Source organism: Patiria miniata, unplaced genomic scaffold (genome assembly GCF_015706575.1).
Source record: "Patiria miniata isolate m_02_andy unplaced genomic scaffold, ASM1570657v1 HiC_scaffold_9, whole genome shotgun sequence".
Taxonomy (NCBI): Eukaryota; Metazoa; Echinodermata; class Asteroidea; order Valvatida; family Asterinidae; genus Patiria; species Patiria miniata.
In genome coordinates this window covers 8,145,227-8,172,428 of record NW_024037076.1, presented here as the reverse complement: position 1 = coordinate 8,172,428, position 27,202 = coordinate 8,145,227, and the positions used below count along the sequence as shown (strand labels likewise).

General features: G+C 41.4%; 1 protein-coding gene across 1 annotated transcript in view; it reads left to right on the top strand.

The window, feature by feature from the left end:
* LOC119720394 (lymphocyte antigen 75-like) overlaps positions 1-26,515 on the top strand; it is a 56,406-nt gene extending 29,891 nt beyond the window's left edge. Inside the window, exons 26-53 of the mRNA XM_038190059.1 lie at positions 345-556; positions 1,199-1,326; positions 2,078-2,136; positions 2,649-2,816; positions 3,999-4,040; positions 5,061-5,230; positions 6,112-6,176; positions 7,223-7,323; positions 7,613-7,888; positions 8,807-8,952; positions 9,481-9,589; positions 10,293-10,552; positions 11,788-11,971; positions 12,149-12,412; positions 12,744-12,911; positions 13,495-13,527; positions 14,573-14,748; positions 15,530-15,600; positions 16,223-16,320; positions 18,240-18,491; positions 19,470-19,618; positions 20,650-20,758; positions 21,165-21,424; positions 21,985-22,165; positions 22,498-22,767; positions 23,325-23,507; positions 24,128-24,160; positions 25,424-26,515. Coding sequence (XP_038045987.1) covers positions 345-556; positions 1,199-1,326; positions 2,078-2,136; positions 2,649-2,816; positions 3,999-4,040; positions 5,061-5,230; positions 6,112-6,176; positions 7,223-7,323; positions 7,613-7,888; positions 8,807-8,952; positions 9,481-9,589; positions 10,293-10,552; positions 11,788-11,971; positions 12,149-12,412; positions 12,744-12,911; positions 13,495-13,527; positions 14,573-14,748; positions 15,530-15,600; positions 16,223-16,320; positions 18,240-18,491; positions 19,470-19,618; positions 20,650-20,758; positions 21,165-21,424; positions 21,985-22,165; positions 22,498-22,767; positions 23,325-23,507; positions 24,128-24,160; positions 25,424-25,650 — 4,394 coding nt within the window. The 3' untranslated portion in view covers positions 25,651-26,515. The remainder of the gene's footprint in view (positions 1-344; positions 557-1,198; positions 1,327-2,077; positions 2,137-2,648; positions 2,817-3,998; positions 4,041-5,060; positions 5,231-6,111; positions 6,177-7,222; positions 7,324-7,612; positions 7,889-8,806; positions 8,953-9,480; positions 9,590-10,292; positions 10,553-11,787; positions 11,972-12,148; positions 12,413-12,743; positions 12,912-13,494; positions 13,528-14,572; positions 14,749-15,529; positions 15,601-16,222; positions 16,321-18,239; positions 18,492-19,469; positions 19,619-20,649; positions 20,759-21,164; positions 21,425-21,984; positions 22,166-22,497; positions 22,768-23,324; positions 23,508-24,127; positions 24,161-25,423) is intronic.
* Positions 26,516-27,202: the final 687 nt, after the last annotated feature.

Genomic DNA, 27,202 nt, shown 5'->3' with positions numbered 1-27,202 from the left:
ATACAGGGATCTTGACTGAAATGGTGGCAGCATGATAAAGGTCTATACAGATTAGCATATTCACTTGAACAGAAGATTGTATGGCTAGCCAGCTACAATACATTTAATCAGATATCAGTTTTCATGTTAAGGAATTAGTTTGTTTAGTCAGTTAATGTTTTAGCCTCTCTATATACCTACAATATTTCACATTTTAAGCGAGATGTCACTGTGACTTCTTCCGTCTTTCATCTTGTGTTTCTAATCTTTCTGGTTTGTAGCCGACACCTTGAAGTGGCCACGGCCTCGTGTCTGGGTGATATCCATAAAAACTTAACCATCGGTTCTTTTTATCGTGGTTTCAGACGATCGCACCGGTCATTGTGTCACTGTTACCTCGGGTAGAAACGCAGGCTTTTGGGTCGACAGAGACTGCACCACGAAATACCGCTACATCTGTGAGAAAGCTAAGGCTAATAAACCTCCCATACAACCACCAGTTATCAATCCAGGCACCACGCCGTCTAGTTCAGGCTGTGTGACGGGCTGGATAGGCTACGGCAGCCGTTGCTTCAAGGTATGAGCCTTGATAGTTTGTCTGACTAGATGATCGTCTTCAGGTTGCATTTGAGTGTGTCACTTGTATTAATTAATACAAGTATATTTCTGAGTGAATGCATCGGTAGATGGCGAGAGATCTGTGGGATGGACACGTTGCATACCGGCATCGGTTTGGGTGCATATTGTGCAGTGGTACACATTTTCTTCTAAAGTTGCACAAACCTGTCTTCGAGTGAACGCCAGGCGTACAGAAGCAACGCATCTGAGTCCCTATATTACCTCTCTCTCTTTGTAACGGAGGGAGAGGGTACTTGTGAACACAATCACACCAGACGAGTTATTTTGTAACTTACATGATTAGTTTCGGCAGAACTGTGGAGCGATGTGGCCTAAGAGCCAAATAGTCAAAGGAGTGACACGCTCAAATACAGCCTTATAATCCAAACTACATTTAGGTCATTTTCAACATCTTTACCTTTCCGAAGTATTTATTACAGATACACTGAAGAGCTTTTTTTTTTATAGAGATCGGCATTTGTTTGCCTACTTGTGCTTGAGCTCACTGATACAACATTATGATAGATAGTTTGCGAGTGAGATACTTCTTTTCATACTTTGCTCTTCTGTATTGTTGTGTGTGTTAATTGCGTAAATGTAGGCCATCGAGTTTGCCAATGCCGCCGACAGAGTTGACTGGGATGAAGCCAATCGGGTTTGCACTAACTTCGGCGGAGCGCTGGCCAGCATCCATCACCCAGACGAAGAGCAATACTTGGTAGATAACCTGTAAGTTTTAAACACTTGTTTGAAATCTGGATATAGGGCCAAAAAACACATCTGCTTCCGATTACATAGAATTTGAAAATAGGGTAGGTAGGTGGGTAGGATATTTTTTTCTGGGGGGTTTAGGTGTCTACGTGCAGTAAATGGTAAAATGCAGTAATTGATGGTTTTGGGTTTTTTCTCCTTATTTTTCCCCAAAACAAAATTAGGGTAGGGGCTGTCAAAATAGGGTAGGTACTAGGTAGGGAAACAGGAAGCAGAACAATTTTATTTTTCGGTCTAGTTCAATGGCTGTTTGAGTTGAAGTTACCGTCGGCCATATTACTACTGCTGTTATAATGTAATAGGAAAAATACCCATGTTTTTTTTAACTTAAATGAGCTGTCCATATTCTTAACATGAACATAAAATAGAACTAGAATATTTTATCTCCCCCCCCCCCCCCTCCCGATGGTCCATTCAGTTGCAATTTGATTTTCTTACGGATGACAAAAAGACACAGTTTTACAGATAGGAATTAAACGCCCAATTGGATGTTTGTTGTTCAAAAATATGTGGTATTTCAAGCTTTAAATGCAGGAAGAAGAATGACAATGAAGCTAAATTATAAACCGACCACGTACACAACTCAAATAGAGGAGAACTGTTTAAGCTGCTCTGGTAAAAAAATAATTAACAATTCGTGACTAATCATTCGGAATAAATGTTGGCTTAAACTGTTTCGTTGTTTCTTTTTCATTTTCTCATTTTTCAGCCAACTGACTACTAATCAAAGGTTTTGGATCGGATTGAATGACCAGCGAATGGAAGGAGGTAAGTAATTCCTTTCTTTTTTTACTATCTGAAACCTTCACAAAAACTCAACCCCAAGCACAAAAAAAGTCAATTCAGTTATAATTCAGTTATAATTCAGTAAAGTTAGAATTACGATGGCTTATAATAGATTCACTTTGATGGAAATCATGAAGGAAATCAAAGTCAAACGTTCTTTTGGGGGATTCTTTTACAATCAACCTTTCAACGAACAGTCACTTTACGAACAAGCATTGTTTGGTCAGTACTTTGCCAACATTGTAAGTATCGACCTTTAATATGTATATTGATGTATCTTGGGCCCAATGTCTTCGTAGATGTATTGTTAGGCGGGGGGGAGGGAGATTGCTTTGACAATTTATATATGCTAAGCGATTAACAGCGAACCAGTCACAGGCAATGCATGATATTTTGACTGGTAACCTGTCTCTGCTTAGAAAATATCTTGGGCTTAGCAGATTTCTATGTTAGCAGCTAGAAATTGACAACTCGTCTCAACTGTGCATCCATAGGTTACCGGTGGAGTGACGGCACAGCGGTGCAGTACACCAGCTGGAATGGGGGTGAACCCAACGACTACAGCGGCTCCGAGGAATGCGTGGAGACGGACTTAAAGGGAGGCAAATGGAACGACCTCTTCTGCTGGTACCCGCGCAATTTCCTCTGTTCCATACCCAAAGGTCAGGATCCTGAGCTAATTCACCCGAGTCTTGATTAAGTCAAAATCGGTTGTCAAACGACGTAAGAGTTGTAGTTCATACTTCTTCCTGCATTGTCCTTCATCTAAGAATTATATGGATAAGGGCAGTAAATAGGCCCGAAATTCCCTACATTGGCCAAATCACGATGTGCATGCCCTCAAATTTCTGGTATTACAGCATTTTGAAGACCATGAACTTGAGGGTTTCTTAAACAGAAGGATGGAACCATGCAGAGTATTGCGAGCTCGTATTTTCGTGAAATATGGATGAAATAAGGCCTTAAAATGGTTCCATTTGGCAATGGAGTTTTTGCGGCCTTTTTCAAAATGGCAATGGACTTCAGGACTTTTTTTCTATGGATGAAATTTTCTCCAAAAGGTCATTGTTTAACCCCAAAAAATTTAACAGACAATGATACATGATGAAATAAGCTCTAATTTGATTTGTGTTTCAAACATTTTGGAGAGTTGTAACTATTTAAAAAAATAATAATAATAATTACAAGTGCGCATAATTATCACTGAGGACTATGGCAGCCCCATTACCGGTCATCAACTCTATGCTATATTGGAGTACACTAACAGCGTTTTCGAAATGACTGGCCTTGGTTTAGTCGTCGGTTTAAGGAGATTTTATGCCCCCAACTTCTGGAACTCCAGCTACATTTTGGTGCCTGTTATGCTTCGGGAACATTCGATTGGTTGATAAGAAGCAAACATATTTTTGTTTAGTTTGCCTCTCAGTGATTCAGACGTCGGAGGCAAAACCGAAGACGAGGCAAAGGTTGCGAAAACTGAATCTACGCACAGGAACAGAACTTCCTCAATGGTTAAAAAACAGACATTTTGGGAGAGACTATACTAGTAAGGACTCTAGCAAGCGTCATCTACAGTTTACGCCCTAAGTTAGTCCATAATAAAAATCTGAGGTCCTTGGCTAATGGCCGGACTCTCGACCAATGATTAGTGAACAAAACGAAATCCTGAAAGGAAGTTTGTTTATCGATTGGAGTCATATTTTAGAACAATAAGCAAACAAGTGTCAATGACATCAACAAAAAAAAGATCAGTCTGCGTTTTCTGTTGTTGCCGTGCATTTCCACAAGCCAAAATAACACTTGCATCTTTCAACTCAGGTTTTTCTTCTTTTTGTTTATTTCAGGGCAAGCTGTTATCACCACTCCTAAGCCAACACCTCCCCAAGGTAACTGGCTGGTGTTGTTTTTTTCCAACTTGTAATATATTAAAGCCCTTGAATGACTAAGGCGGCATTAAGCGGGCAAATTATTTTACTGAAAACAAGTTTAAAACACTTGAGACATTTTCAGTGATATGGTCAGCTCACATATTTAGTGGTTTATGGTGGGTATGGGTTTGCAAGAAAAACTTCGCTCAAGTTCGACTCGAACCCATGACCGCCTGTTTAGTGGTGCAAACCTCTTACCTCTCGACCAACCAGCTGATGAAGCAGCCTTTACTACGATTAATTACGATTTTATATGACGGATGCTTTTTCATTTCGTTAGTGAAGGGCCATATCCAACATCGAATTTGGCTATTAAAATAAAAACATCAATCATATAGATCATGACAGTACTTTTTCTTTTAGAAACTCTCCAGCTTTCAAAGCTTCCTTTTTTTTTTTAACTACTTCATGGATTGCTGCTCTGTGGTCCAATGGTTACGGTGTTCGACTCGTGTTGTGGTACGTGGGTTCGAATCCTGACAGGGAACATGGTGCTTTTGTTCTTGGGCAAGGCACTTTACTACGAATGCCTTTTTTTCACCCAGGAGTATTAATGGGTACCTGTGAAGGTGGAGACCGGATTGCCCTGATCTCGAGCTGCTGTAAAAAATGATTCCTGATGAACAGGGATTGTAAAGCGCTTTGACACCTTTAGGTTTAAGCCGCTATTATAAGCACTACATTATTAATCAAATTAGGTTTTGCCCTTCACTGACGTTTAAACACTGTATATTCAGTGTGTTACCTGAAAAAATCACTCGGTTCGGACTCGAACCCACGACCTCCTGCTTTCTAGTGCAGATGTCTTACCACTCGACCACCGAGCTAACGGGATCGGTTGGCCGGTTAGAATCTGATGTACGTAACAGCGCAGCGGGTACCGCAAAACCTAATTTGATTTATATCACCCCGGTGCAAAAATTCCATCTTATAACATTACATTATTAAAAATTGTGTCGGTTTTCTTCTTATTTTCAGGTGGAGATTGTTATCCTGGGGACAGTACTTGGAGTCATTTAGCACCTTATTGCTATAAAGTCTACAATTATTGGTATGACTGGCATGGGGCAAATCAAATGTGCCACAATGACGATGCCCATCTGGTGTCCATCCACAGCGATGATGAACAAACTTTCATTAAAAACAGAGTAAGCAACCTTTGGCCCTCTCACTAGTACGGTAGATACGCGATTGGATTGTACTTTTTTTATGATACAAACATAGAATTTGGCACACAGTCAGATAGAGTATGTCTTAAGAAAGATATTTAGCTATAGGAACATCGCAGATTTGTCCTTTGAAAAAAATATAGGTAGAAAAGTAAGCAATGGCAGCCATTTTCAAAATTTTGAAAATAGGTTGTAATACTACCTATTATTTTTCAAAGGGAGCACGTTCCGTCGCAGCGCAGAAGTTGAAATTTTTCCAATCTTTTTCTACTCTTGCGACTGTTGATTTTATTTTAGTACCGACTGATGCCGATCGTCTCAATATTTGTCGCAAATACAGGTCGCAAACAAACCGGCGACTGGAATGTTCCCGACGGTCGTAGCTTGGCGAAGTCTGAGGAAAAGGCATTCACGTGTGCAAAGCCATGGTCGAACGTCTGATATATCCTAACATGCACAGGTTATGCAAACCCGGCGCGCGCCAGCCAATCGGAGTGGACTTTAAATAACTGTGACGTCATTCCGATCAGAAATGTGGACTAGGGTGTTGATTTGTCAATTAGCATACCATGTTTTTGTAATACAACAATGGGTTGCCGATGACCCCGATATAAAGGCGCCAACTGAATGGTCAGAATCTCGCGGTAAGACGCAGTACTGTTTTGCATAACTAATCACCGAATCTGCTCGCAGTAGACCCTTGCTGCGCAAGGGGATATAGACTAGATCAGGCGCAGCTTCATCCTGAAAATAGTCAGTCGCCGACTGTTCGATCGCCGACTGTTTAGCGTCATCGCAAGGTCGACCTGATGGCCAGTTAAAGCAATTAATATTCCAAATTTTCTATTGTTTTTTTTTAGATGACGTATTCAAACAATTACTGGATTGGTCTGAAGTCCAACCTGACGCATCCAGGTGATCACCTGTAAGTTAGAACCAACAATTCCATTAGTGTCAGATTGACAGGGGTCAGAGTGGGTTCATCAAGTTTTGTTGCCAAAAAAAATGCACTCCCTCCTTCCCAGAAGGAAATTCAATACTGTCATCATTAGAGTCAAACGTACGTTTTATTCACAGTTGCTGTGACAAACACACTAGCGGAAATAACCTTTTTAGACTAATTGTATTTTTTTTCAGGGACGTGGTCTTTCTCAACATCATGTATTTCTTTACAATTAAACCCAATTTGCTTCAAGTTTTGCATATAATTATAATATGAGAACTATGATGTCATCATGACATCATACATGATGTTATAACGATATCATAGTTCTCATGTTAGGATTACATTTGTTTTTTCTATGAGAGAATCTGATGACTCAGAAAGCATCAATGCCTGCTTGTTTCGCCAGAATAAAAAAACATGGAGGCATCCACATTTTGTTTCTGTACGAACAAACAACCATGAACGGGATAAGCCAGTCGCTGCAGCTACGAGCCGATTAACCTGTGATCGTGACTTCACATTAAGACAAGAAATACAAACTATAGAAATGTGTTTGTGGACAAAAACCAGCTGTTTCGTATCGAAAATCGTCGGGAGACATCTTCGGGTGGAAGTCTAAGTGTCTGGCACTGTCTGTCAAGTCTAAAGTCAATCAGACATACAAAAGTGCCAAAATGTATGGTTGGAAGAAAAACATGTACAAAACCTTTGGAGAAAAAAATGCAGCTTTAATGTGACGTAACTTGACACCTGATGGCGTCATCGTGACGATAATCTTCGGCATACATCTTAGGGTGGTTGTCTATGTGCGTGCCAAGTCTGAAGTCAATCAAATTTACGAAAGTGTATAGATATAAGAAAAAGCGTGTACAAAACCTATGGAAAGGAGTCTGAAAAAGAATTTTAAACAAAGAGAGGAGGGGAAAAATAATAATACTAACTTTACGAAAACGAGCTGTTTCTGCAAACGCTTTACTCGCTTTGAGCACATGCAAATACCGCTTGTTATTGTTTTACCTTTTCAGATGGGAGGATGGCAGCCCGTATGACTACATCAACTGGCAAAGTCAACCAGACCCAGGCAATGGGGATAAACTATGCACCGTGATGATTGGCGAAGACTCGGGTAAGCTTGGTCTTACAACAAATGGAGTTCAAGCGGATGCCACTTAGTAATCAATCTTTTTGCAAGTTTTTTTTTTTAAGCATGGTTCTGGCAGCAGAAGGTTCTAGTAAAAGTGGAGGAGGACGGTACACTTTTCTGTGTTGCAGGTTTTCTTTATTTTGTTTATGCGTTCTACCACAGAGTTCTTTCCTTGTCCGGGAGATTCCCTGTATTGAAAAAAATGACCTTTTGATAGCAAGTTTAACTCCTGAGTTATTTGTTTGTCCTTTTTTCCTCTCGCATTAAAAAGGAAATAAGGCCAAGTGGGAGACTCACAATTGTGGAGAATCGGGCCCTTTTGTCTGCAAGAAACGTTTGGATAGTGTCCCCGTCACTCATTATCCTACCAGTCCCTCGACCGGGGGATGCCAACCAGGATGGAAGCAGTACAACGATAACTTCTGTTACAAGTTTATGGGGCTGGGCGGCCAACAGGACCCCAAACTGAACTGGGGAGATGCCAAGAAGGCCTGCAGCGATATTATAGGAGCACACTTTGCATCCGTAAATGACCTGGATGTTCACAGTAAGCCTTCCATTTGAGGATTATTCTGTTAAGTTACTGTATTAATTTAAAGATGTTGACTCGGTGCACAAGTGCTCCTTAATGGTTACAAATGGAGAGTTATGGGGACTTCTGAACGCATTGGGGCCGTAGGCCCGTTGCTCATGTGAAGATGCCATGGGTTTGTGCAAGAAAACAAGCATGAATGTCCGAAAATGCTCAAAACAGGACCTTGACGAAGTTGACTTATATTCCGTCATCAAACTGTCAAATTACAAATGCTCTAGGATATAATTCTGGGTTCTGGACCTTGTGGGTACTGGCGGATAGACGTTATTCAAAGGTAGGGATCTTCCTTAAGGGCATCAGAACTAAGAGCATGTTGAGCGCATTATAGTGTCGACTTGATAGAAATAACCACGGGCGTTCGGGGGGGGGTTCGGCGGCCAAAGGATGGAAGCAGCCCCCACAAAACAAAAATCTGCCGGTGTCTGTGGGGAGGTTTCACAAGCATGATAATGCCAAACTTTGTAAGCACTTGTTTTTTACGCAGGATAATTTGCTGCTCACAAATTAGCGAGGTACCAGGGCTCCTACTTCCAAACTGGTTTTTTTACCATTGATTGGCAAAATCATTTTTTTTGGCAGGCACAAAAGACCTTGAGGTAGACATGAAACAGCCACAAATAAATTAGATTTGACTTCTCATGATTTATGCTACGCTACAACTCCTCAAGTGTGTGTTGTTGTTTTTTAAGTTTCATTTCATACATTGTACTGAGATCCATAACGCATTAGCCAGGTTAAATTAGATCCCATTGGAAATCACCTATAAACAAATTGTAAAATTGAAACAAAATGCTTTTGTTTTGTTATTCGATGACAATAATAAGCATCCTAGTACCCTTATTTTTTTTATTACACTCTTCTTGATTGTAGATGCTTTGACCGCTGACATGATCACGCTTGACGGTGACGTGTGGATAGGGATGTCGAATATTGGAAATCACGGCTCTTATCTATGGACGGACAGCAGCTCAAGAGGACTCTATGTCTGGGCCTACAACCAGCCTGTCTACGATTTTGTAAGGACAGTTATCAATTTTGTAGTCCAGACCTTCTTCTAAGACGTCATGCAAATATAATGACATGCAAAAGGCAAATCAAATGAGAACAAGAATATAATTACGATGCTTTGGCTATGAACACTGGAACACTGTTGGTTTGCATCCATGATAAATTGTGGGTTTAAAAAACAGTTTTAGGTCAAAGTGAAACAATTATAGGGATCTGCATGGGTTCATTGAAAGACTTGGTTTTATCTTGAAAAAAAATATTGAGGTCTTGAAATGTCTCAGAGAAGTTTCGAATACAATACTGAATTGTTAATAACATCACAATTGGTTGCGTCAAATAGGAAATATTAACGGGGGAAAACACAAGGAAAAAGAACTACATGCAGTCTGAAGGTCCGTGGATCAATTTCTTTGCTTGATATATATAACATGACATTTCAGTAACAGCAGATGACTACGACTTTTTCCATGTAGTTTAATATTGATAGCAGTCAAAGATTCATTGTTACCCTGAAATCCCTGTTTTTGCAGTCACAGAATGCCACATCTTCGTGCGTCTGCATGAAATACGAAGACGAGGAAAGTGGAAAATGGTTCAGCGAGGATTGCCAACTTCTGCACAGCTATCTCTGCAAAATGCCTGCAGGTGAGAGACACATCCACTTGTAGAACTATTCGTATGCTGATTGTCCAAAACACTCAGTAGCGAGCAATTAATAGAACCTCTTAAACCCGACAACATGCATTATAAGAACTCTGTAGCCTACTCCTGCAAGGAATAACATAGACACACCTGCAGAAAAAAAATGAGATTTGTTAGAATTTTGTCGATCTGCACTGGATTGACATGATTATCACCTACGTCACAGACAAACTTGGAATTTAGCCGGTTTGATTTCTTATACCTTCTTCCCAGAGAAACTAGAAGTGACAGAAGAAGTGAAATCAACGTTGTTGTGTTGATCACTCAGTCATTGGTCTTTTTCATCAATTATCAATCGATGTATAGAGACCTTTCTTTGCCAACATAACACGTGACACTTTTTGCCATCCACGGGTTGGCAAAAATTGAAAGTAAACGCTGCAAAAACAAAGAATGGTTATTAATGTTTCCAAACACATCATTGCTTGGTTGGAAATACAGAATAATCAACAAATGCTACCAAAGACTGAAACGAAATTCCTCTTCCTTACACAATAAGGGTGTTAATATGCAATTTTTAGGGCAAAACCTGTTGCCAACAAAAGCAGAAATGTTTGCCCTTGTGGCAGCCTATGCGACATTGTTTACAACAAAATTTTGAAAGGTTTATACCATCTTTGCTACGTTGCGATAATGCATCCTGCAGATGATAGCATTACAACCACACAGGCTCCGCCTACTCCTTGCCAAACCGCCGACGACAACCTCAAGGATTACATCCAGTACGGCACAGCCTGTTTCAAGGTTGACCTGAGCAAAAAGAGGACATTTGGAGAGGCAAAGCAGTACTGTGAGAACGACGGTGCTACCTTGGCATCCGTTCTGAACGGCTTTGAGCAGGCTAAGCTCGTGACAATGACAAGTGACGCTGATGACATGACCTGGATCGGTTTGTACGATGATCCGGTAAGCACCGCAACCTATAACGTAGTTTGTCCAGTGCGACCTCCAGAATGCATACCGGCGCTGAATGGACTCCATGCACGGACAGTAGAGGGCGCGTCATGACCAGAGAGCTCCTTGTGGGACGCACAAATCCCCATACTTCAAAATTCTTTTTAAAATACTCTGTGGATACGGTGTTCGACTTGTGTGCCGTGGTGCATGGGTTCGAATCCTGACCGTAGAAACATGGGGCTTGTGCTCTTGAGCAAGGCACTTTACCATTATTGCTTTGTCCTTCAGATGGGTCGTAAAGTCGTAGGTCCCGTGTGTTGTGTAATGCACGTGTTAAATAACACAGTAACACTTATCGCTAAGAGAAGGGGTTTGCCCCGGTGTTTCTGGCAGTGGCTGCAATATGCGCCTCAGCACCTTGTAAACCGTTTTAAGGTGCTACATAATGGGTCTCATATTTTTCATAAACTTTATTTACCTTTCTTTAATAATAGACATAATTTCCAGCGCCCTGAGTAACTTATTGTTGGTAGATACGTGTGCTATAAAACTTGACTCCGGTGTTATTATCATTATTATTCAGCGGTTGTGTACAAAGTCTGTAGACAGTCAAAAATAGTATTTCCGAACAAAATTGGAAATTTTTCTCAGTCACAGATTCATGTTTGCAATGACGGACCTTTATTGAGATGATATATTATGAAAAAAAAAAAGTGGCGTCAGGTCGCAACAGAAAAAATTAAAGATGATCCACAAGTCGTCTTTCATTTTCCATTCAACAATTTGTTGGTTCACCAATGACTTTTTGAGATATTCTCAGCCAAAGAAGACCACCCCTAAAACGAATCATATTTCCCAAACTTAAAAAGTAGCCATTTTGAAAAGGGCCAGAGATGCAGTGCCATGTGGCTTAATATATATGTATAACGTTTGTTCATGAGCTCGGCGGATGGATTTTTGGCCTATTTTACTTTGGTGCATTGGGAGGGACACACTGCGGGTGCACGCAATTAAGACCGTAGGAGGTGTGGCGTGAAGTAAAATGTGCACACAACTGTATCACGCAAACGGTAGTCCCTCCCAACTCTCACTTTATAACCTGACCTATGCCCCCATCTAATTCAGTGATTTACTGGCTACATGATTACTTGATACTTTGCTAGGATGCAAATAAGTGTTATGGAAATGGACACATTGATTTGGTAAATTGACTTTTTTCATTTCTCATTGCACTGTAATTACAGGACACTCGATTGTTCACGTGGTTAGACGGCTGGCCATTCTTCATTGAGTACTGGGGTTGGAGCTCCCCCAACGGCAACAACTGCACAGCTATAAACATGAACAACATGTACAGCTGGTACAACGGAGTCTGGGGAAATGTTGCGTGCGAAGACATGTATTATACAGCATGCAAGTACAGCACAGGTTAGATTTGGAAAATAGGCCCCCAAGAGATTTTGGAAAGTTTCAACCGCTTCAAGTGGATATTTGTCCTTTGGGTGGTAATGGGTAAACATTGAAATTATTACCAATATAGCCAAACAAAAATAAATAACAAAAGCATACATTTACTTTTTTTGTTGTTGTAATTTTAATGTTTAGAGACCCCACCCACTCCATCACCAACCCAAGCTGGATATTGCGAGATCGGCTGGAGTGATTCTGGCACGAGTTGTTACATCATGGGCACCGGCCTGTATGAAACAGCCACGTTTAAGGAGGCCGTGTACGACTGCGATAGGTACTACGACGGTGCGCATGTGGCAACCATCAGCAGCAAGGCAGAAAACCAATTTGTGATGAACCTGGCTCAGAAACAATTCAGTCTTTCCTGGATACTGATCGGCCTCGAACGAGGAAAAGATGGTGAGCTCTTTACAATCAATGTGGTTTGTGTACAGTTGTGGGTTTGAATCCAGCCTGTGGCTATACGGTGCGTGTGCCCTTAGGCAAGGTACTTTGTCACTCTTTGCTTCTCCCCACCCGAGAGTAAATGGATACCTGTGAGAGCAGAGATGGTTATTGTGGTTGATTTATTAAGCTGCTTTGCACCGAAATGGCAGCATCGAGCTGTATACTCCCCAGGGAGCTGAGATGATAATTATTTGGAATGTTTCATCGGCCCAATGAGCAGAGTAATAATGATGAAGCACCAATTATTATTATTTTTTTTTTTATTTTTTTTTTCTGCTTACAGGAGGCTGGGAGTGGATTGATAACAGTCCGCTGGCTTACCAAAACTGGGTTGATGACGCTTGGGATCATGAATCAGCTAACTGTGCCGAGATTCGAACCTATGCTCAAGGAAAGTGGGACACTATTGGCTGTGACGTACAAAGCCACTATGTCTGCGAGAAGGCCAAAAGTAACATTCTTGTCCCTCTGTTTGAAATGTTTGTGTTTGATTGTTTGTTTGTTTGTTGGGTGGGTGGGTTGTTGGGCTGGTTGTTGGGGTGTTTGTTTGTTTGTTTGTCTGTTTATTTATTTATTTCTCAAACCAAATTGGCTTTAAATGTGGTATTTTCAAGATATGTTTATTTTCCCTTTTCCCGTGAGCACATTAGTTTTTAATTCCTTTTTTCTTTACTGTGCAAAATGCATTCAAAAGTCCCCTTTTTAATTGCGAATGTAGCTGAATTTGCTTCAAACACGGTATTGGACAGAGTATTTTTTTTTTCTGTCCAGTAAATTTATTTGTATCAAATTTATTCTAGTCATTTTCAACGAGTTAACAATCGTTGCTTGGAAAAAGCTGTACATTCTTTCTCAGCCCAAGAATTACCTCAGCACCACAACATTGGGAAATAATAAAGGTGTTAAATGGAAAACACATATTGGAAAATGTTTACTGTTTGTAATCAATCGGCTAACTTTTAATATCCATCTTCTCCACCATTGCGTGTCTCACCTGAAATTAATAATCCATATTTCTTTCTTTTTTTCCCCAGCACTGATCACCAATACCGAAGCACCCTTTTTACGTAAGATTATAATTAATGCCATATTTTCATATGATCATTCATATAGCGTGTCAATGGTCCGTGCTTTATCGAACCGTTCTTGGTTTGTTTTAGTAGCCTGCTGAAAACCAGTCGTTTGAGTTAAGAAATTGACGCATTTTGTCTAAAGTTTCATCTGTGTTAGCCTATTTGAGGGATGGCAGACACAAAAGGAGGGCGCTGTTTGGTTTGATAAGGTCTTTTGTATTTATCCAAATCAAATAGCGCCCTCCTATTCCGTCGGCGGTCATACCTCCAATTGGCTTATTGGATTTGGGGAAAGCTTTAACTCGGATGAACTGCTACTCTAGATGCCTTTCAGTAGTTCCGTGAAAGGCTACCTTTTTTGTGAAGAGATTTAGTGAACGCAGAGCAAAGGAATAAAAAGATCTAGAGATCACCCAGATCCCTTTTATACTTCGTCAAATGTGTCAATAACTCAAAAGTATAAACCATTCCTTGCATGCTATCCACTGTTCATTCATGGAGGCCGCATCTAATGGCGAAAGAATCTTGCCAATATTGTTTCGAAGCAACTGCCCCACGGCCGGTCATTTCAAAAACAGCTGGCCGCTGCCTTTTGCCATTAAAGGGGGCCTTCCATGATTGTACAAGTGAAAGGTGCTCAGAATAGAGCATGCAAGTCTCGTCAGTCCACGTTCACGTTTTATGTGAACGTCGCGATACCAGACACTGACTATAGTCTAGTCACATACTCCCTTATTTGAATCTAACCACTTGGTATCGCCGTGATCGATCGAACGGAAGTTGAGGTCAATATTTAAGTTTTATTGTAGTCATCAATTCCCAATATTTTCAATATGTTGTAAATTGAAATGCTGTCTTTTCTTTCAAAGTACCCGGTTGGATGGACTCAGTCAGAACACAAAATAAATGCAAACAAAAATGGGATGTTACACACGTTGCAGATCCTATACACGGTGCCTGTATGTGCTGTGTTCTCCTAAATTCTCGCAGGTTGTTGAGGTCCACTTAAACGCTCTGTGGTATATGCCTTATTTTACAGCCAAAGATTGCGCAACTCAGTATGTGACTAGTGGATGGAAGGCGCTTCGTCAGTATTGTTACCTATTCGTACCCAGTTCGCTCTCATGGGATCAAGCTGAAGCTGACTGCAACACCAAAGGCGGCTACCTGGCGTCTGTGCTTGATGAAGACGAGCAGAATTTCATCAAGAATTTGGTATGACACAACACCAAATGCATCATTCTCTGTGACAAGTTTCCCAAAACCCCCAGTAGGAGAAAATACAAATGTTGAATTTAATCAGTCTTTGCAATCAAAACGATAGCTTGAAAGGCTAGTCACTGCATACAAGGAATTAAGATGTAAATTCTTTGTTTCATTTTAAGCTTTGCTTCCCAGCTATCAAAAATCCAAGATTTCTGGCCCGGACCTAATTCATGTTCAGTGAGCAACCATTGCTCACCATAATGCACAGTGAATTTGTTGCAGCATACATCTTTGAGTCTAGGGGCGGCGGAACGCTTTTCAAACTGGGGGAGGGGGTGCAACACCAAAAAGGGGCACTTCCATCTAGCTCGAGAAGTTATCGCGAGAGACGCACTATTGTTTTTGCTGGCGAATTTTCCATCTCGAGAAGGTGCACAATCTTGTTAATGCGCGAGGGGTACTTTTTTGGAAGGGCAGTTTTGCATTACAAGAGAGGAGACATATTTTATTTGTAGCGTGATCATGTGCTTCCATACGTGTGCGTTTAAGGGGCAGTTTTGTTTTAATCTCGAGGGGGGGCACATTTATAACCGCAAGAGGGGCACTTTTGTTGGCCTGGAAAAATCGGGGGGGGGGCAAGTGTCCGCCGCCCCTGTTTGAGTCATCTTTCAATCGTTATTCAATCGTTATTAAAAAACAATGCTTGTGAATCTTTTAGACATACATGTATTCCGTTTAACGACATGTTTACGTTATAGTTGTGGAATGCATTTTCATGTCTTCCTTGTAGGCAGGGCAGGATTATTATGCGTTGCATTCCTGGCTTGGACTCCGTAAAGACCTAGCAACTGGTGATTACAAGTAAGTTTGGTTGATTTTGGTGATCTCTTCTTTACTTTGGTATGTGTAAAACACAGCTAGCTACAATCCCGGCCAAAATGGTTGGGACACTTACTGAGCCTTCCACGGTCACCCACTCCCCTGCTCCCCGCTCCCCTGCTCCCCGGTCAAAGTTGTTCTCTCCAGCTGATGGAGCACACACATTGAACGGGGGGCGGGGGGGGGGGGCCCAGCGAGATTTGGCCAGGATTGTGGGTAGTTAATACTCAGAGCAAGAACGATCAATTTTATTCCCTTAAAACAATGGATGGACTGGATTTCTTAGTCTTTGAACGACGACGGACAACAGCCATACAAGTTGGCTCATATATTGAGCATGCCATGTTGTGTCCTTGGGCATACCACTTTCCTGCAATTGCGTATCTCCACCTAAGAGTTTTAATGGTAACCCGCATATCCTACCTTCCGAGTCGTTCACACCTATTGGAGACATAAACAATGCAACCTACTGAGTCGCGTTGACTCGAGACAGACATTTAAAACTGAATGAACAGCCAGATCTTGGAATGTCTTATTTGTAAAAGACTCCTATCCCGCAGTACTTCCGTCTCGTAGTAAGCTTGAAATTGCATTTTGTTTGTAGGTGGACGGATGGTTCTTCTACAGTTTACAAGGTCTGGGATACAGACGGTGAACCCGATGATCGTGACGACATGTCTACATGTGCACAGATGTGGCACGGTGAGAAGCAATTATATGCTGTAACTTGTGCTCAAGTACATGTACATGTTTTTGTACTCATGTTTGTTTCACACTATGTCATGTCCATTGCCCCACTAGTCTATCCAAACTGGTTTCTCCAATCAGAGTGTTTTGAGAGAGGAACTCGGCTTTCTGCCTGTTCTCATCGATACACCGTTGCAGTACCTAGATGTAGAATAGCCAACTTCTCCCACGTGCTGCATCTCTGTGGAATTCCTTGCCTGGTGCTTGTTTCCCTCCAACCTATGATCTGTCCCATTTCAAGAGGAATTTTAATTCCTATCTTCATTTTTTTTTGAGAACCTTCTCCTCTTGCTATTTCTCTCGTAGCCCTGTACGTTGAGTGGCTTTTAGCCTTGTGCATTTTGAAAAAAAATGAGAATGTGTTATGCATTGACTCGTACCCACAAGAATTATTGTCTCTACTTATCCTCGTACTAACTTCCAGGGAAAGGGACTTGTTCTTTAGAGAGGTACATTTCAGAAGAGAATCACTATTCAACAGTTTAGGAGGCTTTTGCATTTGTCTATTACATACCAAGTTTGACAGGAGTTGAAAACATGTGTACACACTGAAATGTGCTCTATACTTACCTATGGAAAGTAGTTGTTACTGGTACTTGCACTCGTAGTACTCATTATGCTCATAGACAAATAATTGTCTTGTACTCCTACTCATGGCAAAGTAGCTAAACTCTTACTCATATCCACATACCCATTGAAATGTTCTTGACTACATCAGTTATATATTTCACAAAAAAATCTTGGGGAAGGTTGTTTTTTAATGGTATTTAAAAGTGCATTTTTGTCCAAGGATAGCCAGAATTTAGTATTTGAAGTAACAATTAAGACCCAGTGAATACAATGCCCATGAAACAGAAGAGATTTCGAACCAGCCTATACTTTAATACTGACTCCGTAAAAACTGTCATGTGAACGTGAGGAGCCACCGACAATGCTTTCAGGTTTCTGGTTTGAGTGCCCTCCTGTTGAGGTAGTACGTGTGCATGCATGGGCGTCGCGAGGGGGGGGCAAGGGGGGGGGGCTTCCGCTTCCCCCCGGAAAAGCCCCCCCCCCCCCTCAAAAAAAAGGAAGGGAAAAAAAGAGGGAAAAAGAAAAGAAAAAGAGGCGCGAAGTCATATTGGTGTAAATTTAATGGGCTGAGGGGGGCAAAATTTCCCTGCCCCGCCTGTAAAACTGATTAAGCGAGAATATGTTGAGAAATACAGGATTTTTTTTCGGGGGGGAGGGAATATGTTTTGCCCCTCTCTAGAAAAAATCCCTGGCGACGCCCATGTGTGCATGCAGGCGTCCATATACGCAGGGCGATTTAGGGCTGTGATAATGTTAAGGCTCATATGCTGCCAAATGTGATCAACTTTTCGCATAAGAACCCGTTTCCTTCACAACATTTCACGATGGGCATAAGCAGCGAGGCAACATTTCAGTTCTGTCCAGTTTCACAGCGTTGAAGCATACCTCCATGATCATAGTACATTCACTCGTTGCACATCATTGTCATGTACTTTAATACTGACTCCGTAAAAACTGTCATGTGAACGTGAGGAGCCACCGACAATGCTTTCATGAGTTCCTCCCTGTGGTCCATCTCAGCTCTCTCTTTAGGGGTATACGTTATGCGCATTGAGTTTATAGAAGTATGGATGACGATGAAATTCATGACAAAGGCCATGAAGCACCATCAACAGTGTCTGGTCTGAAGCTATTCGTCAACCTGCTACATCCATGTTTATAATAGTATGACCCGTTACGTTCATGAGTGATGTAGTCGGCTCATCAAGCTGACAACCAGCTCAACTTTGCACAAGCAAAGATATCCTCTGATTCAGTATGTCTGATTATAACGCCAACGTCTTGATTTGTTTTCAACCCCGCAGATGGACCTTGGATAACTCACGACTGTGGCAAGTCAATATCGTACACTTGTAAGCGACGATACGACAACCAGAAACCTGTTACGAAACCTCCTCAGCCGACTCCTACAGGAAACTGTCCCAAGGATTGGTTCAAGGTGGAGAATGGATGTTACCAAATCCGAAACAACCAATCGATGTGGAACATATCGAGGGCTGACTGTCGGAAAGAGGAGGGCGGAGATCTGGCCGCTATACATAGTGCACTCACCCAGAGTGAGTCTTAAGCCCCAGTCACACATTCACGGTTTCGAGCTACAGATCTCCACGGCTTGAAATTCGTGATAAACCGTGGGAGTACCGTAATCATCCTTAGTACATCCGTGGTTATCCGTCATCTTCCTTGGGTATTCGTTCAGGGGCTACGGAAGTTTTAAACTGTTCAAAACTTCCATGGTTAAACGTCATGAAAATCAATTCGTAGTGAAACCGTACTGATTTTGTTATTATTAGCTATTTGCACATAATTCTTCGAGTTTCATAGCTCATTCGTGGAAGAAATCTCTACGAATTCGCTACGAATGTCCCACGGATAAACCTGGATGTGCTAGGGTTCTGCTAAGGTTGTACTACGAATATCCACGCTTTAGGAGAACCTTGGTCATCCGTGGCCCAATCGCAGACAACTGTGGTTTAAACGTCTTTATTCTTAGTAATACCGCGATATTCTTTACCAATCCGTCCATAGTCTTGACAAACCGTGTTGTATTGATAGAGAAACCTTAGGACAGTCGTGGCTATCCGTCCTGAAACCGCAGTGCATTCTAAGAAAGTCGATTTCTCCACGAATCTCGACGGTTCATCGTGATCGATTGATTCTTGGTAAACCATCGATAGTCACAGCTCCAAACTTTAAATGTGTGACGTGACTGGAGCTTTACATTTCAGCAGCATCTTGTGGTTGCTTTTGTTTTGAAAATAATGGCTGAAAAGCAATTTTGTCCTCTGGTGATGACTTCTTTGTTCTTAGGTTTCAATGTACAGAAATTACACGATTTTGAAAAATGGGTGACCAACAAAAAGCTTGAGTGAGTAAATCATGGGACTTGTTTCCAACAAATCTATTTGCTCACAACATTTCTTTGCTAATTAATATACTCTTCTCGTTAACATACTCTTCTCGGCAGCACCATAAAACTGAAGATGGCTTTTATTGTCCTTTTCAAACACTTGTTTCTTTGTTGTTTTGCTCAGCGTTTATTACGAGCATGATGAAAGGAGGAGCTGATGATCTTTGGATCGGGTATCGAACTCTGGATGCTAAAGAAGGCTGGGGCTACCACTGGGTAGACCAAAGTGATATTTGGTATATCAACTGGGCCAAACAGAGACCAAATGTTTATGTAAGTGTGATCCGAAGCGGAATGAAGACTTGTCGAGCGCCGATATCCGCCACAGATGGGCGCTCATGGCGCTTGCCATAATATGCCCATCACAAACCAGCAATTATGCAGCGGATTATGAAGTCAGAAATAAGGTCACAATTTATGTTGAAGTTGCCTCGGAGAACAAATAACTGTTCAGAGCTGATTTAAATCAAAAGGCTGTTGAAGCAGTTTTTGTAACGAAGCTGTTAAAGCCATCAGCACCTGTACTGCATTGTACTGAATTGTATTTATTATTCCCTGAAGAATCCATAAGTTCATACAGTACTTAGGCAGTTTCAGATCAGTGCAGTAAGTAATGAAATAATGAATTTTTCCGACTCTGAGAACACCTGTAGCAATACGGCGTCACGGGCGATTGGCGCTGTGTTTGAGTGCCCTCCTGTTGAGGTAGTACGTGTGCATGCATGAGCGTCGCGAGGGGGGGGGGGGGGGCAAAGGGGGCGCTTCCCCCCACCCCGGAAAAGCCCCCCCCCCCCCTCAAAAAAAAAAGGAAGGAAAAAAAGAGGAAAAAAGAAAAGAAAAAGAGGCGCGAAGTCATATTGGTGTAAATTTAATGGGTTGAGGGGGGCAAAATGTCCCTGCCCCCTCTAAAACTGATTAATCGAGAATATGTTGAGAAATACAGGATTTTTGGGGGAAAAATATGTTTTGCCCCCCCCCCCCCCATAGAAAAAATCCTGGCGACGCCCATGTGTGCATGCAGGCGTCCATATGCGCAGGGCGATTTAGGGCTGTGATAATTTTAAGGCTCATATGCTGCCAAATGTGATCAACTTTTCGCATAAGAACCCGTTTCCCTTACAAGATTTCACGATGGGGATAAGCAGCGCGGCAACATTTTATTTCTGGTCAATTTCACTGCGTTGAAAGCATACTTCCATGATCATAGTACATTCACTCGTTGCACATCATTGTCATGTAGCTTTGCTAGTTGTGTAATAACAACACACTGTATCATCATCATTATTTTGTCTTATTTCTCACAGTGGGAGCCCGGTTATTGTGTTACTTTGACAATTGATGATGAGCTTCCAGGCCGCTGGGTTGATGTTCCATGCTCAGAGAAGCATGGCTATGTCTGCTATAAACCACTCGGTAGGTTTAGTAACAAATACCACTGCATGCAGTATCGTACTCGTGTAAAACGTGCTTAGAGTGGCAATTGGTGCGAAACATTTTGACTGATGGCCACTGTTCACAAGTAAGCCATCATGTGTACTGTGCAGGCACTAGATAGGTGACTGGGCAGCATTTCTGGAGTACAGTGCATGGTCAAGAACTATTCTACTAACATCAAGATATTTTTTTTCTTCAGAATTTAAATCAGGAACTGTTGCTAGCCTAAAAAGAGGGACAAAATAATCTTTGTTAGGAATTGAAGTGCAACATATTTTTTTGCATAGGGCCACATCACCCCCTGTAGTGGAAGAGCCCCCCCCCCCCCATAAAACATTGAAGTGAAGTCTTAGAAATGAAATAATTGTGTTTTGTTTGATCCCAGATCCAACATTGCCGACCGCTGCTCCACCAGAGAACAACTGTCCTAAAGATGACTACCTACCGTACGTCGAAGACTGCTTCAAGATAAACATGGACAAAATGAACTTCGCCGACGCCACCAAATACTGTGCTGATGACGGAACATACCTAGCCACCATTACTAATGGTTATGATGAGGCTTTCGTCATGTACAATACTCTGATGCAAGGACAAGCCGGTGCTCCCCCAGATGCTGTGTGGATTGGTCTCAGAGCCGATAACGTAAGTATGTTCTTGCGATAGCGTAATGGAATATGTCCAGTATGCGAACTGTGGTTTGTACTCACAGGTATCTTGATAGACAAATCTGAAATTTAAAGTAAGTGGTAAATGTGGACTTGTAAAGGCTTTGGGGAAAAAAAATCAAAAGTTCAGGCACCTTACCCCTTCCGATGCCTCGAAAAGCATACCTCAGGTCACTGTATCCAAGTTAATGCAGGAGCGTTATAGGGATGAACGGAATGTCCTGGGTAGTGCTGCCAAAGTTCCAAGACTTGATATGATTCATCTTGGCGATCGCGCCCTCTAGTGCCGCGGAAGTTAATACGGTGCTTATCACGGACCGGCTGCGACAGGGGAATACAAGGCAAATTCAGTCTTGAACCAAGACTAATTTTGTTCCTGTGTTGTTGCTTCACTCTCCTGAAGACGGTCAGAGCATACTGACCGGAACGTCGAGTTTATACCTCTGGTTCTTTTCAGAACCATTCTCTTAGTTGAGAAATTATTCGCACATGGTGTTTCCGCAAACCTTTCATTATTTATGTTGTTGCTTCTGTTAGGATACCAGAGAGTACAAATGGGTAGATGGCTGGCCTGTGATATACACAAACTGGGACGTTTTCCAGCCCATGGAGGAAAACGGCTTGTGTGTGCAGTTGACGCAAGATACATATTGGCAAACGGCACCCTGTACCAACGACACCAAAGCACCCTTCATTTGCCGAACAACCACTGGTACAGGTAGGTTAAAAGAGGGGGAAAACATCAGTTGAGTATACTTTGTAAACTCTGCTCACAATTATATGAAATACCATCTCTTGGTACTGGTAAGGGTGTACAATTGGAAATGTCTGAAACGTAGTTCAAATTGTGCAACTGAAATCTTAAAAGATAGAAACGCTTGTTCACAGCTTCTCTCTATTTTCTCAAAATGCACTGTATCCACTGAGCTGATAGCGTAGCATGTTATATTTGCTATTCAACCTACGTCAGATTTTAAAATGTGTATGGTGGGAGAGAGTCACATGATCCTGCATCCTTTTATCTTCAATTGATTTTGCCTGTTCACACAGTTGTGATACCAACTGATCCAGCTCACTCGGGCACCTGCCCGGATGATTGGGTAGCGTTCCATGACCACTGCTACCAGTTCAACACCGACACGGAGGGCTACGAGTCGTGGTACAAAGCGTCGCATAAGTGTGAGCAAGACCACAACGGCCGACTTCTGTCCATACACACCAAGGCTGAGAATGACTTTATTCGAAAGAAGTTCAGTGAACTGTACCCCGACTCGTATTATTGGGATGGGTTATGGTTGGATCTCTCTCGTAACGCAACTGGTACGTAATAGCTCACGGGTGCATTTTTTTTTTGGTGAATTCTTTTTCTTCATAATTTGTGTAGGTCTACTGGTTTACTTTGTGTTTTTTTCTCATATATTTTGACATGGTTCACTAATCGTTGCAAGCCTATGCTTACACTGCTTCTGATCACCAGAGTGTGGGTTCGAGTCCCGGCCTTGACACTTGTGTCCTTAAGCAAGACACTTAACCATTATTGTCTCGTCCTTCGGATGGGACATTAAGCCGTAGGTCCCATGCATTGTGTAATGCACGTAAAAGAAACCAGTAACACTTATCGCTACGATAAGGGGTTTGCCCTGGTGTTTTGTTTCAAATACTTCATTTACCTATCTTTAAAATAAACTCATATTAATAAGCACCTTGAGTACCTAATTGATGGTAGACATGTGCGCTATATAAAACTCAGATATTATTAACACTATCCCAACTTTTTGATTTGTTTATGTTAAGTGGCAGCATTTTGGTTTAAAACTTATTTTTACTGTGAATTATAAAAATTACGATTAATATAAAATGGAAATTTTTTTTGGTAGGTACCGGTCATACTTCGTTTTATTGGAACGATGGTCACGCACTTGATTATAGTAACTGGGACAAGGGAGAGCCACAACAGAATGAATGGAATGACTGCGCCGCGGTGTTGCCCAAGGCTTATGGCAAGTGGCAGGCCCAATCCTGTGAATACGGAAACTATTTTGTCTGCTACATGGAACAAGGTACGTCGTGCATATTCAGTTGCATTGGTTTGGATACGTCAAATTGGAACATGTCTGTAGTCTTTCCCTTATGCCTCAAACTTCAATTCAATTCAATTCAATATACATTTATTTCCACTCTGTGGAGGCATCATCCCAAAAAGCCGAAGCTTGTTGTGAATGTGCCAAGCAAAACAAGACGAACATACTTAACATTAGTTAAGTATGTTACAGTCAAACAAAGCAGACACAATAAACAACATTTCAATGACGGCTGAATAAACTTAACGTAATAATGAATCAGGCACTCTGAAAGTAGGACAGTTTTTAGTTTATATTTGAATGTATTACTTGACTAGGGAAATTAGTTTAATATAGACGGGTGAAAGGTAGTTCCAGTTTTTTGATCCAGAGTTTGAGGTGTTGTCATTTCTGCTGGATTTTCAGAGTTTGCCCAAGAAAAATAGTACTTGAAATGACTCTGGTTGAAAAATAAACAAACTTTGTGTATTATTAATTGTCTTTTGACTGAATAAGTCTTTCAGAATGACTGTAACAGTCGAACTTTTGACCTTTCAAACGAAAAATTGTTTGTAATGTTCGTGTCCAATGCAACAATTCTGATTTTGTTTCATTTTCAGATGTAGTAGCACCACCCAAGCCGTACAGCGGTGGTAAGTATTTGGTTATTATTAATGGTAGGCCTAATGTCAGTAGCCCTATAAAATGGCCAGCAGCCTGACTACTGTTCGTTACCCTTGGCACAAATGAAGATTCATTCATAACTCTTTACACCCGGCCATTCCATGTCAAGGAAACCGGAGATGAACGCTGGCCTGACGAGTCACATCGAAAACTCAGACTTTACCTACCCATGCACGCATGTGGCTAGTCTGAGTATCACCCGTTTTCCACGGAGACAAATCCTGGAGAACGTCTCCAGACATGCAAATTTATGCAAGCCGCGCGCCAGCCGATCGGGGTCGACTTTTCTAAATCGTGACGTCATTTCATTCCTAAATCAGGACTAAATGGTTTGATTGGTCATTTCGAATGCAGTGCTTTGTAGTACAACAACCGACCCCATATCGCGTAACATGATACAGAGCGCGTGACACTTTTTTTTTAACCCGTTGTCTATGTGACGCGTAATGGGTGAATGACCGAAGACTCGATATAGAAAGCATCTGCTGATTGGTCAAAATCTAGGAGTTCAAGAGGCGGGGTCTTGCCTAATTAATCAGCAAAAAGGTTCACGCGAAATAGACCACGGCGAATTCTATTACATAGACTAGCATGAGGCGTTACTTGGGTTCAATTTTGTAGGAGGGACTTGATTAGGGGACTCATTTTCTGAATTTTCTTCAGTGGGACTTAAAAAGCTTAGTTTGCCTTCCCAATTCCCAAGAGGGGGAGGGTCTTACAGGGACAAGAGGGGCACAGGCCTCCATGAGGAGGAGATCCATGTGTGACCTTAAAGATGATTCCCCATGCTATTTTTGAGTTTTGTCCCGAAAAATAGATTCACATTCTTAATTAGTATTTTTCTAGTAAAACCAAAGTTATTCACTTTTGAGTGAGACATCCACCGAAAAAAAATTGGCCCGTGTTTAGCTATTCAATTATTCCTTTAAAGTTTCGAACTATTGGCTGCCAAACAATTATAAGCTCCCAAACAATAGTTCTGTTTTCGTGGGGTAGGCTGGTTCTCGCCGCACAATCAGTATCAATAATATACGGACCAGGAGCCAGTCTGCTTGCAAAGCGGATCTGTTTGTGCCAAAAACAAAATCTTTTTGTCAGAGGTTTCCAGAAGTTGAAATGTTTTTAATAAAATAAACACGAATTTGTTGAAAAGCACGCAGAGAACTTGAGATTTCAATAATGATTGACACAATGATACATGTGACTATATGACACTTTCCATTTCTGCGCAGGCCTGGGTGGGGGCGCTATAGCCGGTATCGTCATCGGTGTTCTCGTCGTCTTACTCCTCGCCCTCGGCGCCGGGTACTTCCTGATGAAGAACCGCCACGCCAAGCCACTGGACGACCCAGGCTTACCTCCGACCACCGGCTTTGATAACGTCTTGTACACACCTTCTCTTGATGAGGTGAAAACCAAGGATATCGATACTAAGCCCGAGTCAATGAGCGATGCTTAGAAACACTCACTTTCATGAACAAATTAAAGGTGCTCTCTCATTGTTTTTGCCCTAAACATGCCGCAGTAACTTACACATAGCGTACTGCGTGACACTTTCATATACATGTACAAGTTTTGAATTGAACTTGATGGTGGAAAGGTTTCAATTTTCAATTTCCTAAGCAGTGGAAGTACTGCTTCATCCAACTATACTGATTAAATGAAATACACATGTCGGTACACCTTTAACTTAAAAGTACAGTAATAGCAGCGGCACTGTTCTTACAAACTTGAGAGTTGATTACAAATTCAATAAATAAAATATTTGTCGATGAGTTTCAAAGTTGGCAGGGAATTTATGTGGACTTGACCGATCGCTGACAATGACTTAAAGTGCAGCTATAGTGATGTTGTATCATTTTGTAAGATGTAGACGCAAATCTGGTTGTATATTGAAACATTGTGAAACCCAAACTTTACTTTTACCTAAAGCAAGACACTATCACAATAAGTCAGGCTAACAGCGGGCCCACTAGCGTTTTGTTCAGCCCATGTTGTGTCCAATGATTATATGAACAATAGTATTACCAAAGTATAGGCCTTAACTATGCGATGGGCACAAGGCGAACTTGAAACCAGCTTATGGACAGACAGCTTGATGTTTGCCAGTGCTTAAATTATTAAGTGGAATATGAAGGAATGTCATGGTCCGTGCACCTAAATTTGCATATTGATAATAAAAGCTTGGACTTTCAATTAAGAATGTGTGACAGGTTGTTGGTGAATATTCAGAAGGCATAACGAGCGCTTACCACTCCCTCGTGGGTCACTCTATAAATCTGAGGTCCACTTTTTTTCACGTCCCTGACATCTATGATTTTTATAATTCTAATGCACTCCTTAATGCAGTCGTCCTCCAAGAGTGATTATAAATCGCAAACTACCTACCCAACAAAATAACAAAGAATTGTTTGAAGTCATTCTTAATGATACTTGAATGGCAAATGACAAAGTATACCAAGGTAACAGGGAATGGAAAACGTCACACCTTGGACCCTAAATTTGTAAATGACCCATGTGTGAACTCTGAACTTCACTGAAATCCGTATCCATGCAGTGAAATTGTCTGAGACAGCGGCACAAAATGTTTCTGTGACATATGGGCCTCAGTACCGTCTTCATCAGTTTCAACATCCGGCGATCAAAATGTAGAAAAATTTATGATTTCAAAATCGACCCTGCAGCCTATGCTTATGTGATAATGCGCGATATACCAAAATGATCGTAATATTAGAAATACATGGATCCTAAACTCAGCTTAAAATAATATTTGGCATTTTTTCCAGTTCAGTTAACAGTTACGTCAGTATTGTTAGCCTGTGTATCATTTGTATGAAAGTGTTTTTTTTTTAATCCGCTTGAATCTTGTCTTGTATAACTTCAAGTTAAATTTGAAGGTTGATGTAACATATATCTTGAAATTGCTCATGCAATTTTCTTAAACCAGCGCTCCAAATTAAATCTTGCTTGATCGAAACATATATTTTGAAATGCACTTCAGAAACGGATAA